Source organism: Schistocerca nitens, chromosome 5, assembly GCF_023898315.1.
Source record: "Schistocerca nitens isolate TAMUIC-IGC-003100 chromosome 5, iqSchNite1.1, whole genome shotgun sequence".
In the NCBI taxonomy this organism is placed as follows: domain Eukaryota; kingdom Metazoa; phylum Arthropoda; class Insecta; order Orthoptera; family Acrididae; genus Schistocerca; species Schistocerca nitens.
The window spans coordinates 25,479,400-25,495,892 of record NC_064618.1 but is presented as its reverse complement, the minus strand read 5'-3'; the positions used below and the strand labels follow the sequence as shown (position 1 = coordinate 25,495,892).

General features: G+C 44.3%; 1 protein-coding gene across 1 annotated transcript in view; it reads right to left on the bottom strand.

The window, feature by feature from the left end:
- LOC126259296 (odorant receptor Or2-like) overlaps nucleotides 1-16,493 on the bottom strand; it is an 84,223-nt gene that overhangs the window by 52,503 nt on the left and 15,227 nt on the right. Inside the window, exon 2 of the mRNA XM_049955957.1 lies at nucleotides 15,906-16,061. Coding sequence (XP_049811914.1) covers nucleotides 15,906-16,061 — 156 coding nt within the window. The remainder of the gene's footprint in view (nucleotides 1-15,905; nucleotides 16,062-16,493) is intronic.

Here is a 16,493-nt window from a genome sequence, read left to right as displayed (position 1 = left end):
AAATGTGTAACAACAGAGAAATGAGCAGTAAGAGTAAGATACGAGAGCTGCTGGTGGATTCAAGCACTTATTGCTAACTATTTACTGCGTGTATTGATCAAAGTTGATGGACTGATTAGCTCAGCAGCAGGTATTTGTACTGGTGGACAAGGATAAGGTTAAACTCACAGTCGAGTAGTGGTGGTAATTGCTTAAGTGATGATAGTTAATGAGGTATGACATGATGTCTTAGATTGACTATTTTACGTAACCAGTATGTAACTTGTGGTATATTTCATTGTTTTTTTTCTCAGTTTAATTTCTCTGTAGGTTTGATGTACATTTTAGAGTAATGGTATGGAGCCTGATATTCTACATGTAACTAGTGTATGCAATTTTTTTTCCTTTTGTTGATTTTGTTTTGTATTTAGACATTGCCTTGTAAAGATTATTACAATGCAATTTATGAATGTCAGATTACTTGTTCTGTGTTTGGACGGTGAGCTATTTAAAATTTTATGAGTACAATTAGTATTTTTTTTTATTTGTTTTAGAATTATTGAAGTTTGGATTACTCCTAAAAATAACGGAGATCCCGGTAACTAAGCAAATTTTTATCTCACCATTATTTTTTATTTGTATGATGTAATGTTTTATTTGTCATTTGGATTGATGTAAATTTGTATGTGTACGTCACTCCGGATTGTGGAGAGTACAATAATGCAACAACTGTGTCAATAATTTGGTAAAGTATCAGCATTTGGTTGTCTATTTGAGGTCACCAGGGGCTAAGGTCTCCTCCTGGTTATTTTGATGATTGCTACGTTTGTTCTAATACAGTTTCCTTAAAAAAATGTTCGGAACTACCCTCGCATTGCAAGGATAGTACCGTGCCATTTTTTTCTGCATGGGTAGCCGGTGGTGAAATGGTGCAGTACCGCCCGACATTGAAAATAGGTACAACATTCTTCATTATTCTTGTCAGAACAACATATTTTTTCTAATAATAACTCAATTTCAATTAATACAGCGAAGCTGGGTACCAGTGTGCGAAAGAATGACAATTTATTTATTTAATTGATCACATGTGCACTCCCACAAAATAAATCCTTACATCCAGTTTGGTGAGATCTGTGAAATGAATGAATGTATGGTCGTCTACTAACCACAGATAGTGAATGTGATTATATGATCATCTTTGAGACGGTACTTGGGTCACCTTTGGTGGGACCAAAGAGATGAAATTTACCTGAGCTTTGAGCACCTGAAATGTGGCTGACCAATACGGTAGCAAGGTGCACCCCCACTTCGGCAGAGGTGCGAGAGGACCTGAAGAACGGCCATGTTTCAGCACTCTGCCGCTGGATCTAGTGTTGGTAACACCTGTCTTAGGCGTGCTCCGTAAGGACAAAAGAGTGGAGACATGGTATGCATGTGAAATACTTAAGAGTAGTTTAGAATAATAATTTCTCTATTTCAGGAACTTTTGTGGGGAGAATTAAATGTCAGGCAGGTAATATTAATGGGATCGTAGTAATCTTCGGAAGTGACCAACGGTCACAATGAAACCACGTATAGCAATAAGTTGAAATACTTCCGAGTGCTTAAGTTAAGCTGAATTACTAGCGTGTGTACTATAAGTTGGAAATATTTAAGAAATGGCGTGTGCAGGACTTGAAATTAGAGACGAGTACTTCCACGTGGTGAGTACTGTGTGAGTCTCAATCTGCGTATGAGACAAAGGATAAAGAGAAGTACTCGTCCATGGTATCAGTTGAGAACTCGCGTGTGTGATGAATATGTTCTTAATATTACTTTGCGTGTTATGTTTCCGTGTGACGCTTGATTCAAACTATAATACTCTGAGAGAGAAGCAAGGTGAGTCAGCCGTCTATCCAGCAACGCCACTTGGCTTGCATTGCACAGGAAGATGTGCATATAACGTCCAGAGTTCGTAGTAGGAAAGAAAAGTTACGAAGTAGGGCAGTGTCGTGTGGAACTGGGATGAATACTAATTGAAGTGGGAGAGCTGAAAGTGATGTGATTATAATGTTGTGACTATTCCTTATGTTGTATTCCACGTTGCAGTGTGGTGTATGTCATGTAATTTAAGTATGTGTGGTTTGCATGGGAGAGTAGCAAGGTAGTTTCAGAGGTAGTGGGTTATGCATGTTCCTTTTGTACCGCTCGGTCTGGAGGAAAGTTTCGTGATGATGGTTATGAGAGTCAAAGCGTGAGATATAGCAAAAGATCCACCATCCTATCCAGAAAGTGCACTGTAGCGTTAAAGAATTACGAGACCATAAGATAGAGAATCACCAATGTAAAGCCATGCCCTCTGGGCGGAATTTCTCAATTGTTATTGTTGTAGGTTATAGAATTTGTGTGTTTAGGTTATAGAATTTATCGGAATAAATAAGATAGTGAAAAGAAAAAGATTGGTGGCCTTTTCCTTCGAATTGTATGTTGCCATGATATCCAGAATTTATAATGTGTGCGCCATTCATATTCAGTGCGATGGCCACGTGTTGATCAAAGCCGTTAAATAAGAAAGAAAATGTGGTATTGCCAGTGCGTAGTGAACAATCAGAGTTGTGTAAATTACTAATAGTCAGATGTGCGTTTCCGTTGCGTAATATTCATACAGAAGTATAATTTGTAACTTAATTGTGAGTACTAGAGTTCATGTTACTCGATAAATAAGAATGAATCCACTCGCTTGGCAGACCACTCATCTTGCAGGCCTGACTGCTTGATGCCACAGTTTGATCAAGGCATGTGGGTGCCTCTCAAGGGAAACCCAGTAGAAGGCCTTTGTCGCCGAGGAGACGTAGCAGTGTTAAATAAGGCGGACCTAAGATCGGCTATAAAGACGCCTCCCTATGACACTCCCGCTACCGTTATGTTGTTGCCTCCCCATAGCACGGCTGCTGGCCTACTGGAAGTGTCTCGTCAACATTGTTGGGGTATTGGTGCGAATGCCTTTCTGAGACAAATGCTGCTCGAATTTAACACTGAATTCCCATGAAAATTCTTCTAACAGCTGCTTTGTCTAACACGTGGTTATACACGAACTTCATTTGTAACAGCTCCCCTCATGATGCAGATAGGGTGTCATCAAATTTTGAAATCGAAATTCGGCGGTGTTGCAAAGTATTTGGGTCTGGGAATACCGAGTACTACAGTACCGAAATGAAATGTTTCCGACATACTTCGTCTTCTGTTGTCGTGGCCGTAGTTTTGTACACGAGCGCTTCCATATGACGGAGTTCGTCATGTTCTTGACTTTGGTTTGTGTCCGTTCCCCCATCTATTACGTTTTCGCGTCTGGCTCCCTCGCGCACGTTCACTTGCATCAGGTGATTTAGCAACTCATGGTTTCTTTTATTTATGTCGTTCTGCGTCTGTTTAAAGCGTAATAGTGACTGCACCTCTTCGCTGTCTTTTAAACAACAGTCAGTGTCCTATCAAATTCATTTTCTCTCCACTCAGACGCAGTTTCGACTGTCAAAGTCAGAACGTCTACTTTCTGCGTGACTTGTGCCGTTACAGTTTCCTAGTGCTCTTCACATACGCGTTCTGTGGCTTCTTTAACTTGTTACGGATTTACTGCAATCTCAGAGCGCCCTTGCAAGTAGGTTCGATTTTCTATTCGCTCCGTAATTTCCTCCATATCTTCTCGTATTTTACCGACTTCGGTACTTATGTCCCTTTTACTTGATTGTTTCTCTGTCACCAACGCATTCACGCGGGTTTCGAGTTGACCAAGCTTTTGTGTTTGTTCCCCAAATATTTGTTCCTGCCTATCGAACCGTTTATTCAAGTCTTCTGCTATGGCACCAATTTTGTTTGTTAAACCTTCCGAAACTCGTTTCTGTTCTTCCGAACTTTGTTTCTGCTGCTCCAAGTTACGATTTTGTTCTTGCACGAGTTTAAGAATTTCTGCTAAGATATCATTGTCGGTACCAGCGGTAACCGCGAATATTGGTTGCGCGCCTTCTACTCACGCCGCCCTCTACTCACGCCGCCCGGTTCTGAGTTTGACCTTGCGGAAGCGTGCTCCCGGCCACCCCCACCTGCTCGGAGGACTCGAGCCCGCCGGTGTGCTCTTTTGTGCACCCCCGCACACCAGCACTGGTGTCTGTCGCACCAGCAACGCCGTGATTTCAACGCCGTTATCGACGCTGAAACACGACACAAAACAGAATTGTGGATGCCTGAAGAAGAGGTTTGATTAGTATATCCTATCACTACTGACTGCGCAATCGGAAGAAACCGGAGTTCGAATGAAAATCCTGGCTAAGGGTCAACCACATGCGAGCTCCCTTATGACGACACAACTTTTTTGTTAGCAGTTCGTTAACTCTGCCTGTCCGTTCTATATATACTCACTATTATTGAATTTATAATGGCAGGCTAAGAAGGGAGTTGCTTACTTTTGATAGCAGGATTTTTCCTACTTTTTATATGGCATGCTGTGATAAAAGATATTAACTATGTAGCCATCTTACTTACATATTATGGCTTTAAGTCACGTCAACGTACTGTAACCTGACACACTTTTATGTCGTTCTCTTTTTTTTTTTTTTTTTCTTTATTGATTTTAGATTCCCCCCACCTGGGGAGGGTCGTGCTGACAGCCGCTTAATACACTGCTCTACAGCCGAAAGAAAAGTTAAACAAACAATGGTGAAAGAACAAACAATATAAAAAGGCGATAAAACGGTGATTTTGTTAATAACAGTAAAATGGATAAAGTTGCAGAACGTAAAATACAAAAATACGGCGTTGACGATGCGGATGAAGACACACAGGAAAGAGACAGGCAGTATTAAAAAACACGGCGACACTCTGGTTTCTGCTCGCATGAGATAAAAACACAACTAGTGACAGTATGGTGGCTGTTTGCAACGATGACAGGGGACGCACAACACTGAACACTCACTTAAAACACTGCACTAAAAAGTAGGCAAGAAGATGTCACACCACAGCCAAGGGCAGATGGGGGGGGGGGGGGAAGAAAAAGGGGGAAGGAGAGAGAAAACGAAGTGGGGGAAGGAGCTGATGGAGGGAGTGGACTCAAAAGAGGGAGGGGGCAGGGCAGACGTGAGAGGGAGTGGGGAAAGGCAGAGGAGGGGAATTCAAAAGGATTCAGGGAAGAGAAGGGAGGCAGAGAGAGGGTAGGTGTGAGAAAAACAGGATGGAAGGGGGAAGATGGACAGAGGAATGGAGGGGATCAGATTTGATAGGAAATGGAGGGATAGAGGGCATCCTGCAGTAGGGGGAGTCAACAGAAGCCACCTTGGGAAAGGAGAAGAAGGGTGTAGGGGTGGAGGGTAGGGGGGACACAACGGTGAAGGTGCGGCAGAGAGTGGGTGTTGGAGAGGAGGAGCAACCAGGGGATGAGGGGGATCAAGGCAGCGGGAGGTGTAGACGACATGGATATGTTTGAGGAAAATGAGCAGATGGGAGAAAGGAATCAGGTCGTGGAGGATACGCATGGGGGATGGGAGGTGTATACGGAAGGTGAGGTGGAGTGCTTGGTACTGGAGAATCTGGAGGGACTTATTGAATTTGGGGGGGGGGCGGAGGCGGATATCCAGGTGGGACTGGCGTAACATGATTTGTAGGTGTGGAGAATGGTAGAGGGGTTCAACCCCATGTCCAGCCAGAGAGGAGTTTGAGGAGTCAGACACAGTTGTGGGCTTTGGATGGGACAGAGCAGAGATGAGGATCCAGGTGAGTTGACAGTCAATTGTGAGGCCAAGGTAGGTGAGGGTGGGGGAGAGGCGGACAGGATGGGTGCAGATAGTAAGGGAGACATCAAGGAGTCGGAAGGAGCGACTGGTACAACCTACGATGATTGCCTGGGTCTTGGAAGGATTGATTTTCAGGAGCCACTGGTTACACCATGCAGCAAAAAGATCAAGGTTTGTATGTCGTTGTCAATACTGTTAAACACACTTGTGATGTTGTTACACAGTGTAAGCACATGTAATCAAACATCATAAAACAACATAATCTGTAAGTGCACACGTTCGTTAAACCATCACTAGTGACAAATGCATTAGACCACAGCTGCAGACTACTGTTTGCAGGCTACTGATAACCATTTTGGCGCATAAACGGTTTACAGATATTGTTTTGCTATATGTGGAGAGCCATTGCAGTCCAACAACTGTACTAGGAAGCAAAGAGTATGACCTCATTGCACAATTACATAGTCTGCTATAAAATCTTATGTGACTTATTGTTAAACCATCATACATAAACGTGAGAATTACAAATGTGGGGACTATATGTCGAATTACACATATAAGGGTTAAACATCGTTATGCATAACTGTAAGTATTCTTTTTTGCCCACTCTTGCTGTTAAATTTGTACAGGATGTATATTATTACCTCATAGGTTTATTGTATTAATGCTATATAACCAAACTGACAGAGGTAGTGAGATGTCACGCAGTACCTCATGTGCTACCGAATCAGTAGCACGCTCCCATGGAACACCCTCGCTTAAATCCAACACAGCTGGCGAAACATTTTGTCAGCATTACATGCATTTTCAGTACATAAATTGATCATCGACGTAGCAAACGAAAGTAACATGAAAATACAATATAGTACGTCTTCTCTATGTCAATCATGTGAAACGTGCTACCAGCATCGAAGAGTAAAACAGTAGCCTAAATAGTAAAAAAGTGTACAATACCGTTTTGACGGGAGTTCGTTATTTTATAAAATTCATACTACACTGCATTAACATTCTTCGTTGTATTAAATTCATAATACACTGAATTAATACGTTAACCTGAGCCTAAGTCTGAGCTGCTGTTAGTGTGTGCATCGTAAGATCGAGTAAAAATTATCTAAGAATCGTTTGTTTCTCAAGTTGCTTTCGTCATTTAGAAGATTACCAGGATCATTTTTGAGAAGCTTGTATATTTCCATGTCTTCAAGGACCCTCATAACTCTTCCTTTAGGTACAGTGTGTAATATTGTCAGGGCTGTGCATCCCACCTGGATCTCCGTCCCTCCTATCTACTAGAAGTCCCTTCAAATCCTGGAACGCCATGTGCTCCGCCTCACCTGTCGCAACCGTCTCCCATCCCCCACACGGCCTCTCTATGACTTAATCCCTTTCCTACACCTCCTCCTCTTCCTTGAACGGATACGGATCCTTTACACCTCCCATAAACTTGATCCCCCTCACCCACTTGTCCCTCCTGTCCTTTCCCACCCCAATCCGCTGCCGCGTCTGTACTCCTGCATCCCACCTGCTCTCCCTCCACACCCTTGCCTAAGGTGGCTTCCGCAAACCTCCCCTCCTGGATAATGCCCTTGTCCCCTCCATCTACCCCTCCTACCAGATTTAATCCTCCCCTTCCTCCTCCTTAGTCTTCCTCCAGGGATCCCTCTTTCCCTCATATCCCTCCTAACTTCCTTCCCTCTCTTCACTCCCTTCCCCCCTCCCCCTGGGCTTCCACACCCAAACCTACCCTCTCCCCTCCCTTCATTTCTTCTCTCCCACTGGCGTCCTCCCCACCTCCCTCCGACCCTCCCATATTCCCTGTAGCAGACCCCCCCCCACCTCTTTATGTTGTACGGTAGTGTGTGCAGGTCCCAGTGCATCAGTGTTTTCTGTGCAGTGTTTCTCCATTCCAGTGCACTTGTGTCTCTTCAGTATCCTCCACCATTCGACAGTGTACTCATTGTGCCTTCGTATACGATTGCACTTGCTTATGCAATTCAGTGTCTTCAGTTTGAACGACTTCGTTATTCTCATTAAGTGTGTTACCTGTTTTATCATATTCATACCGGGTGATCAAAAAGTCAGAATAAATTTGAAAACTTAATAAACCACGGAATAATGTAGATAGAGAGGTAAAAATCGGCACACATGTTTGGAATGACATGGGGTTTTATTAGAACCGAAGAAAACACCCCATATTGCTAGACGCATGAAAGATCTCTTGCGCGCGTCGTTTATGATGATCGTGTGCTCAGCCGCCACTTTCGTCATGCTTGGCCTCCCAAGTCCCAAGACCTCAGTCCGTACGATTATTGGCTTTGGGGTTACCTGAAGTCGCAAGTGTATTGTGATCGACCGACATCTCTAGGGATGCTGAAAGACAACATCCGACGCCAATGCCTCATCATAACTCCGGACATGCTTTACAGTGCTGTTCACAACATTATTCCTCGACTACAGCTATTGTTGAGGAATGATGGTGGACATATTGAGCATTTCCTGCAAAGAACATCATCTTTGGTTTGTCTTACTTCGTTATGTTAATTATTGCTATTCTGATCAGATGAAGCGCCATCTGTCGGACATTTTTTGAACGTTTGTATTTTTTTGGTTCTAACAAAATCCCATCTCATTCCAAGCATGTGTGTCAATTTATACCTCTCTAGCTACATTATTCCGTGATTTATTCAGTTTTCAAATTTATACTGACTTTTTGATCACCCGGTATTTTCTGTATATCTGTCTACATGTTATCTGTTCTCTGGTTTTATATGGCCGAAGAGCAGCATAGGTAGGCCGCTGCCGGCCTACCTTTTGTACAAAGTTTTAAAATAACAAAATAACGAAAAAAGAAGGTATGCAAATGTGTCCGCTTGCATTACGTTGACATGGCTTAAAGCCATAGTATCTAAGTAAAATGGCTACATAGTTAAAATGTCTTGTATAATTGGCACAACGTCGAGATAATGAATCTGTAAAATATTTTTTTTAAATATTCAGTATTTTTCAGGAGCACTTGATAACGGCGAAAGGCCGAAATTGCAATAGTGTAATAAAAACTTATAACAGTCACTGGCGTAAAGATGACATTTTTGCGTGTGGTAAGAGTCATAGTAATTTTAAATAAGGATAGGGAACCATGCCACAACAAGATGTTGCAGAAAAGTTTCGAATTTTAGCTCCTATTTCACCGACTATTATGTATTTAAATATGTTAAACCTCAGTGGAGGTTCACTGTTGAGAACTGCCTGCTCTATATTGAACTTTAATTTCGCTTTAGGATAAATATTAACCAACATTAAATAAATGATTGATAGTATGTTTTGTTAACTGTAGTATTGAAACCTCTTTAGAGGGATATCTCCGAATTTATGTTTATGTTATTCATTTTAAACCGCTTTCGTGGCAAATTATTATTTGTTAACAAACATATGGTTCAAATGGCTCTGAGCACTATGGGACTCAACGGCTGAGGTCATTAGTCCCCTAGAACTTAGAACTAGTTAAACCTAACTAACCTAATGACATCACAAACATCCATGCCCGAGGCAGGATTCGAACCTGCGGCCGTAGCGGTCTTGCGGTTCCAGACTGCAGCGCCTTTAACCGCACGGCCACTTCGGCCGGCAACAAACATATAATATGTTATTTCCACCTCACATGAGGCATACCTACATGTAGTGAAATTTAACCTCATCTGAGGACAATTTGACTGTACTTGCAGAAGAATTGTGTCACAAGGTCGATTGTAATGCCCATTCTGTGACCACAGCTATTCTAAGAACAAAATTTTCTTAAAAAGAAAAAGTATGGAATTATCCTTACATTGTAAGAATAACCCCTATCCATTTTTTATTTCTACAGGTATTGGGTGATGCAATATCACAACTGGTGCAGTTCCATGATTAAAATCAGTGCTCCAATATATATTCATACTATCTGATACGCAACTATCAGCATAAATTCATCTTTTACGTAATTAATTAACTGTGGAGTAATCTCAGCCCCAAATACCAGCCGGCCGGGGTGGCCGAGCAGTTCTAGGCGCTCCAGTCTGGAACCGCACGACCGCTACGGTCGCAGGTTCGAATCCTGCCTCGGGCATGGATGTGTGTGATGTCCTTAGGTTAGTTAGGTTTAAGTAGTTCTAGTAGGACTGGGGACTGATGGCCTCAGATGTTAAGTCCCATAGTGCTCAGAGCCATTTGAACCATTTTGAACGCAAATACCACATGCCTGTGGAGTAATTATGGGTCAACGTATTTTATTTTCATTCCAGTGTGCACGTCCTGTGTCCTTCATTGCCTTTTTTAACCCCTCCTTAATGTGTGTGGTCATATATGAATGTTTTGAATGTTATTGATTGGCGACTCCATGGAGTGTCCTGTGCGCCACGACCAGATAATGGATATACTTGGAAGGAGAGACAACATTGGTCGTTTTTTTTTTTTGTTTTATTAACCGCAAAATCGATTTTCGGTCACTTAGTGACCATCTTCAGTGCTGTAATATACAATTTAAATTGGTAGGCACAAGCTTGTTGACACCAGTGCCTGCCAATTTAAATTGTATATTACAGCACTGAAGATGGTCAGTAAGTGACCGAAAATCGATTTTGCGGTTAATAAAACAAAAAAATACGACCAATGCTGTCTCTCCTTCCAAGTATATGTTTTGAATGTGGTAGCAGACGAACCAGAGAAGTGGTAGGTTTGTGAATATTTTACCAACTTAAATGCTGTCAGTGGAAGGTAAAGAGCAGGAACAGGAGGATTTGGCCAAAGATGTGAAAAAGCTAAAAAGTTTTCCCACCCGAGGTTGGTCACGGGCTTCCCCCACCACCTTGGGCCGGTCCGAGAGGGCTCAGCACGGCCATTGGTAGCGGGGAGTGTTTGAGGACAGGTGAGCGACCGGACGTTCCCTCAGAACGGCTGTGTCAAATAAGGGACAAAGGTATTTGAATTTCACTTATTTGTTAAACTCACCAGTTTCCTTGTGATAGATGTTTCAGTGATGATCATTTAGGGACCGATTACGATTTTTAGTCGAATCAATCGGATATAGAGTAATCTGAGAAAGTGATTTCCATTAGGTGCGACCAAGCGGTCCATAAATTCAAATCTAAATCTCCGTTAAACGTAGTAAGAAATGTTACAGCTTGCCTACTATTATTGATGAACATTTTTAAATTATCTTGTAACGATGTCGGAATGTTTTATTTAAAAATTGTACCGAGTGCGCGTTTTGTGAGACGAGTCCGTTTCTTTACAAGCGCTTCAAGCTAGCAGTATGCCGCCACAAAATCGTGCTCGATGCCATCTATGAACTAAAAAACAAATAAATAAAAAAAAATAAAAAGAATCTTCTCACCAAAATGCTGTCGATATTTGATTGCCCGTGATCATTACTTAGTGCATGTGAATGTCTGTCTTTAAAATAGGACAGTGACTAAGTGCTCTCCAAACCTTTCCCTTCCCCATAGGACTATGCAAATTGAAGCCAACACGGCTTGTAATTCTCAGGTGAGATATTGTGAAATAGAATTTCGCAAATAGTACCATGAATTTTTGTCAAACTATCAAATGCAAACAGATTAATCAAAAATAAAAATAGCTTTTAATTTGAAAGCAACTTCCATTTATCGCCTGAAGAAAGAGTCACGTTAATAGCACTTACGTTTAGGCTGCCCTTACCTTAAGTTCTTGGCACAGGATTAGTTCAGGCCAACACGTAGTTGTCTGTGACTCCCCCATATTCCTATTGCGTTATCGGTTGCGACCGTACAAAATATCCGTAGGTGCAAAACAACACCCGGGAATAAAGTTCATTCGGTGATAGACTGTTGTGAAAATATAGGTGGGCAAAACCTTAGTCTATTAACGGGAGGAATAGTCAGAGAAGGTTACGTACACGAAAATAAGAGTGTGTCCAAGATCTTTTATCACAGCATGCCATATAAAAAGGACCAAAATTCCTGCATTTAGAAGTAAGCAACTCCCTTCTTAGCCTGCCATTATTAATTCAATAATAATGAGTATATATAGAACAGACAGGCAGAGTTAACGAAATGCAAACAAAATGAGTAGTGTCGTCATAAGGGAGCTTGCAACAGGAATAGATTAATATAAATCCCTGAGGAATGAAATAAATAAGAGGTGCAGGACAGCCGAGGCAAAATGTGAAGAAATCCAAAAGAAATTACTGTCGGAAGGAGTGAGTCGGGAAAGGTAAAGGGACCAGAGAGGTAGTTCTGAAGTTACGGTTGATAACAGAAGTAAGCGTGAAAAATATTAAAGCTCGTTAATAGGATTTATACATGTGGAAAAAGTATGTAAAACGGTGCAAGAAACTATGGATAAGCTATGCCGAAAGTCGGGTTATACACTCCTGGAAATGGAAAAAAGAACACATTGACACCGGTGTGTCAGACCCACCATACTTGCTCCGGACACTGCGAGAGGGCTGTACAAGCAATGATCACACGCACGGCACAGCGGACACACCAGGAACCGCGGTGTTGGCCGTCGAATGGCGCTAGCTGCGCAGCATTTGTGCACCGCCGCCGTCAGTGTCAGCCAGTTTGCCGTGGCATACGGAGCTCCATCGCAGTCTTTAACACTGGTACCATGCCGCGACAGCGTGGACGTGAACCGTATGTGCAGTTGACGGACTTTGAGCGAGGGCGTATAGTGGGCATGCGGGAGGCCGGGTGGACGTACCGCCGAATTGCTCAACACGTGGGGCCAGTGGTCGGCGGAAGGTGCACGTGCCCGTCGACCTGGGACCGGACCGCAGCGACGCACGGATGCACGCCAAGACCGTAGGATCCTACGCAGTGCCGTAGGGGACCGCACCGCCACTTCCCAGCAAATTAGGGACACTGTTGCTCCTGGGGTATCGGCGAGGACCATTCGCAACCGTCTCCATGAAGCTGGGCTACGGTCCCGCACACCGTTAGGCCGTCTTCCGCTCACGCCCCAACATCGTGCAGCCCGCTTCCAGTGGTGTCGCGACAGGCGTGAATGGAGGGACGAATGGAGACGTGTCGTCTTCAGCGATGAGAGTCGCTTCTACCTTGGTGCCAATGATTGTCGTATGCGTGTTTGGCGCCGTGCAGGTGAGCGCCACAATCAGGACTGCATACGACCGAGGCACACAGGGCCAACACCCGGCATCATGGTGTGGGGAGCGATCTCCTACACTGGCCGTACACCACTGGTGATCGTCGAGGGGACACTGAATAGTGCACGGTACATCCAAACCGTCATCGAACCCATCGTTCTACCATTCCTAGACCGGCAAGGGAACTTGCTGTTCCAACAGGACAATGCACGTCAGCATGTATCCCGTGCCTCCCAACGTGCTCTAGAAGGTGTACGTCAACTACCCTGGCCAGCAAGATCTCCGGATCTGTCCCCCATTGAGCATGTTTGGGACTGGATGAAGCGTCGTCTCACGCGGTCTGCACGTCCAGCACGAACGCTGGTCCAACTGAGGCGCCAGGTGGAAATGGCATGGCAAGCCGTTCCACAGGACTACATCCAGCATCTCTACGATCGTCTCCATGGGAGAATAGCAGCCTGCATTGCTGCGAAAGGTGGATATACACTGTACTAGTGCCGACATTGTGCATGCTCTGTTGCCTGTGTCTATGTGCCTGTGGTTCTGTCAGTGTGATCATGTGATGTATCTGACCCCAGGAATGTGTCAATAAAGTTTCCCCTTCCTGGGACAATGAATTCACGGTGTTCTTATTTCAATTTCCAGGAGTGTATAAAACATATACAAGAAGCAAGCTCTCTGATTGAAAGAGTGTACGACAGGGATATAGATTTTCGCCCCTGGTGATCGATTTCTACATGAATGAAGGAATGACAGAACAAAAGAAAGGCTCAAGAGTTTGATTAAAATGCGGGGTGAAATGATATCAATGATAGGATTCGCTGATGGATATTGCTATCGTTAGTGAAAACGTTGAACGGAATGAACAGTCTCATGACTACAAAATGTGGATTGAGAGAAAATGAAAAAAGACGAAAGTAATGAGAAGCAGCAGAAAAGAGAACAACGAGAAACTTGACACAGAAATAGGTGATCACGAGGTTAATGAAGTAAAGGAATTCTGCTGTCTAGGCAGCAAAATAACTCATGAGGGATGAAGCAAGGAGAATATAAAAAGCAGAGTGCCACTGGCGAAAAGGGGCATCCTTGGTCAAGTGAAGTCTACTATATCAAACATCGGCTTTATTTAGAGGAAGAAGTTTCTGTGAATGTACATTCAGAGGACAGTATTGAATGTTAGTGAAATACTGGAAGTGGGAAAACCATAACAGAATATAATCGGAGCATCTAAGATGTGGTGCTACAGAAGTATGTAGAAAAATAGGTGGCCTCATAAGATAAGAAATGAGTGAGTTCTGTGGAGAATCAGGGAGAAGTGGTATGTATGGAAAACAGTGGCAAGAAGAAGGGACAGGATGATAGGACACGTGATAGGATGTGCGGGAATAACTCCCATGGCGCAGTACAGGAAGACAGACTGGAATATGTCCAGTAAATAACTGAGGGCGTAGGTTGCAAGTGATGCTGTGAGATGGAGAGGTTGGCACAGGATAGGAGTTTGTAGCAGCCCTCTTCAAACAAGTCAGAACACAAATGAAAAACAATAGATCCCCACTTACCCACAAAATTAATCGTATATTCATCCTATTATATTTTACATGGCTAGTACACTACAGTCCATTAAAATCGCTACACCACGAAGATTACCTGCTACGGACGCGAAATTTAACCGACAGGAAGAAGATGCTGTGATATGCAAATGATTAGCTTTTCAGATCATCCACACAAGGTTGACGCCGGTGGCGACACCTACAACGTGCTGACATGAGGAAAGTTTCCAATCGACTTCTCATACACAAACAGCAGTTGACCGGCGTTGCCTGGTAAAACGTTGTTGTGATGCCTCGTGTAAGGAGGAGAAGTGCGTACCATCACCTTTCCGACTTTGATAAAGGTCGGATTGTAGCCTATCGCGATTGCGGTTTATCGCATCGCGACATTGCTGCTCGCGTTGGTCGAGATCCAATGACTGTTAGCAGAATATGGAGTCGGTGGGTTCAGGAGGGTAATACGGAACGCCGTGCTGGATCTTAACGGCCCCGTATCACTAGCAGTCGACGTGACAGGCATCTAATCCGCATGGCTGTAACGGATCGTGCAGCCACGTCTCCATCCCTAAGTCAACAGATGGGGACGTTTGCAAGACAACAACCATCTGCACGAACAGTTCGACGACGTTTGCAGCAGCATGGACTATCAGCTTGAGGACCGTGGCCGCGGTTACCTTTCACGCTGCATCACAGACAGGAGCGCCTGCGATGGTGTACTCAACGACGAACCTGGGTGCACGAATGGCAAAACGTCATTTTTTCGGATGAGTCAAGGTTCTGTTTACAGCATCATGATGGTCGCATAAGTGTTTGGCGACATCGCAGTGAACGCACATTGGAAGCGTGTATTCGTCATCGCCATATGGTATGGGGTGCCATTGGTTACACGTCTCGGTCACCTCTTGTTCGCATTGACGGCACTTTGAACAGTGGACGTTCCATTTCAGATGTTTTACGACCCGTGGCTCTACCCTTCACTCGATTCCTGCGAAACCCTACATTTCAGCAGGATAATGCACGACCGCATGTTGCAAGTCCTGTACGGGACTTTCTGGATACAGAAAATGTTCGACTGCTGCCCTGGGCAGCACATTCTCCAGATCTCTCACCAATTGAAAATGTCTGGTCAATAGTGGCCTAGCAACTGGCTCGTCACAATACGTCAGTCACTACTCCTGATGAACTGTGGCATCTTGTTGAAGCTGCACGGGCCGCTGTACCTGTACACGCCATCCAAGCTCTGTTTGACTCAATGCCCAGGCGTATTAAAGCCGTTATTACGGCCAGAGGTGGTTGTTCTGGGTACTGATTTCTCAGGATCTATGCACCCAAATTGCGTGGAAATGTAATCACATGTCCAATGAATAACCGTTTATCATCTGCATTTCTTCTTGGTGTAGCAATTATAATGGCCAGTAGTGTATATAAAATTTCGTAGTTTGACATCCTTTTAATTGTGAGCAGTATAGCGGGGGCCATGAGTTAGTGTTGAGTACGCACCACGAGGAAGGTCTGTCGGGAGATCTTGTAGAGCTTGGCGGCGGTGAGGCAGAGGGGCCTCTGGACGCGCGCCATCACGATGCACAGGGAGCGCTGGAAGCGGCCGCCAGCCCCCGGCCAGGCGCAGCTGTAGGCTGACAGCCGCAGCGCGTCGCTCTGCAACAGCGAGGCCGCGGGGGTGCTGCACTCCAGGTGTTAGCGAGGTGCACAGATGACGGCGCCGCAGTGTTTACGACACTGACAGCGTACACTCTAGTACTCCCCCAAGTGGAGCACAGGCATGCGCTACATGTTGGTGTGTGTCACTCAGTGGATTACTCACACACTGAGGTGGTAAAAGCTCTGGGATACTTCCTACTGTGGTGTGGGACCTCCTTTTGCCTGGCGTAGCGCAGGAACTCGACGTGGCACGGTCTCAATAAGCCATTTCAAGGCTCCAGCAGAAATACTGTATAGCCGTCCATAATTGTGAAAGTGGCGCCAGTGCAGGATTTCGTGCGCGAATTGACCCCTCGATTAAGTTCCACAAATGTGTGATGGGATTCACGTCGAGTGATCCGGATGGCCGAACCATTCGCTCGAACTCTC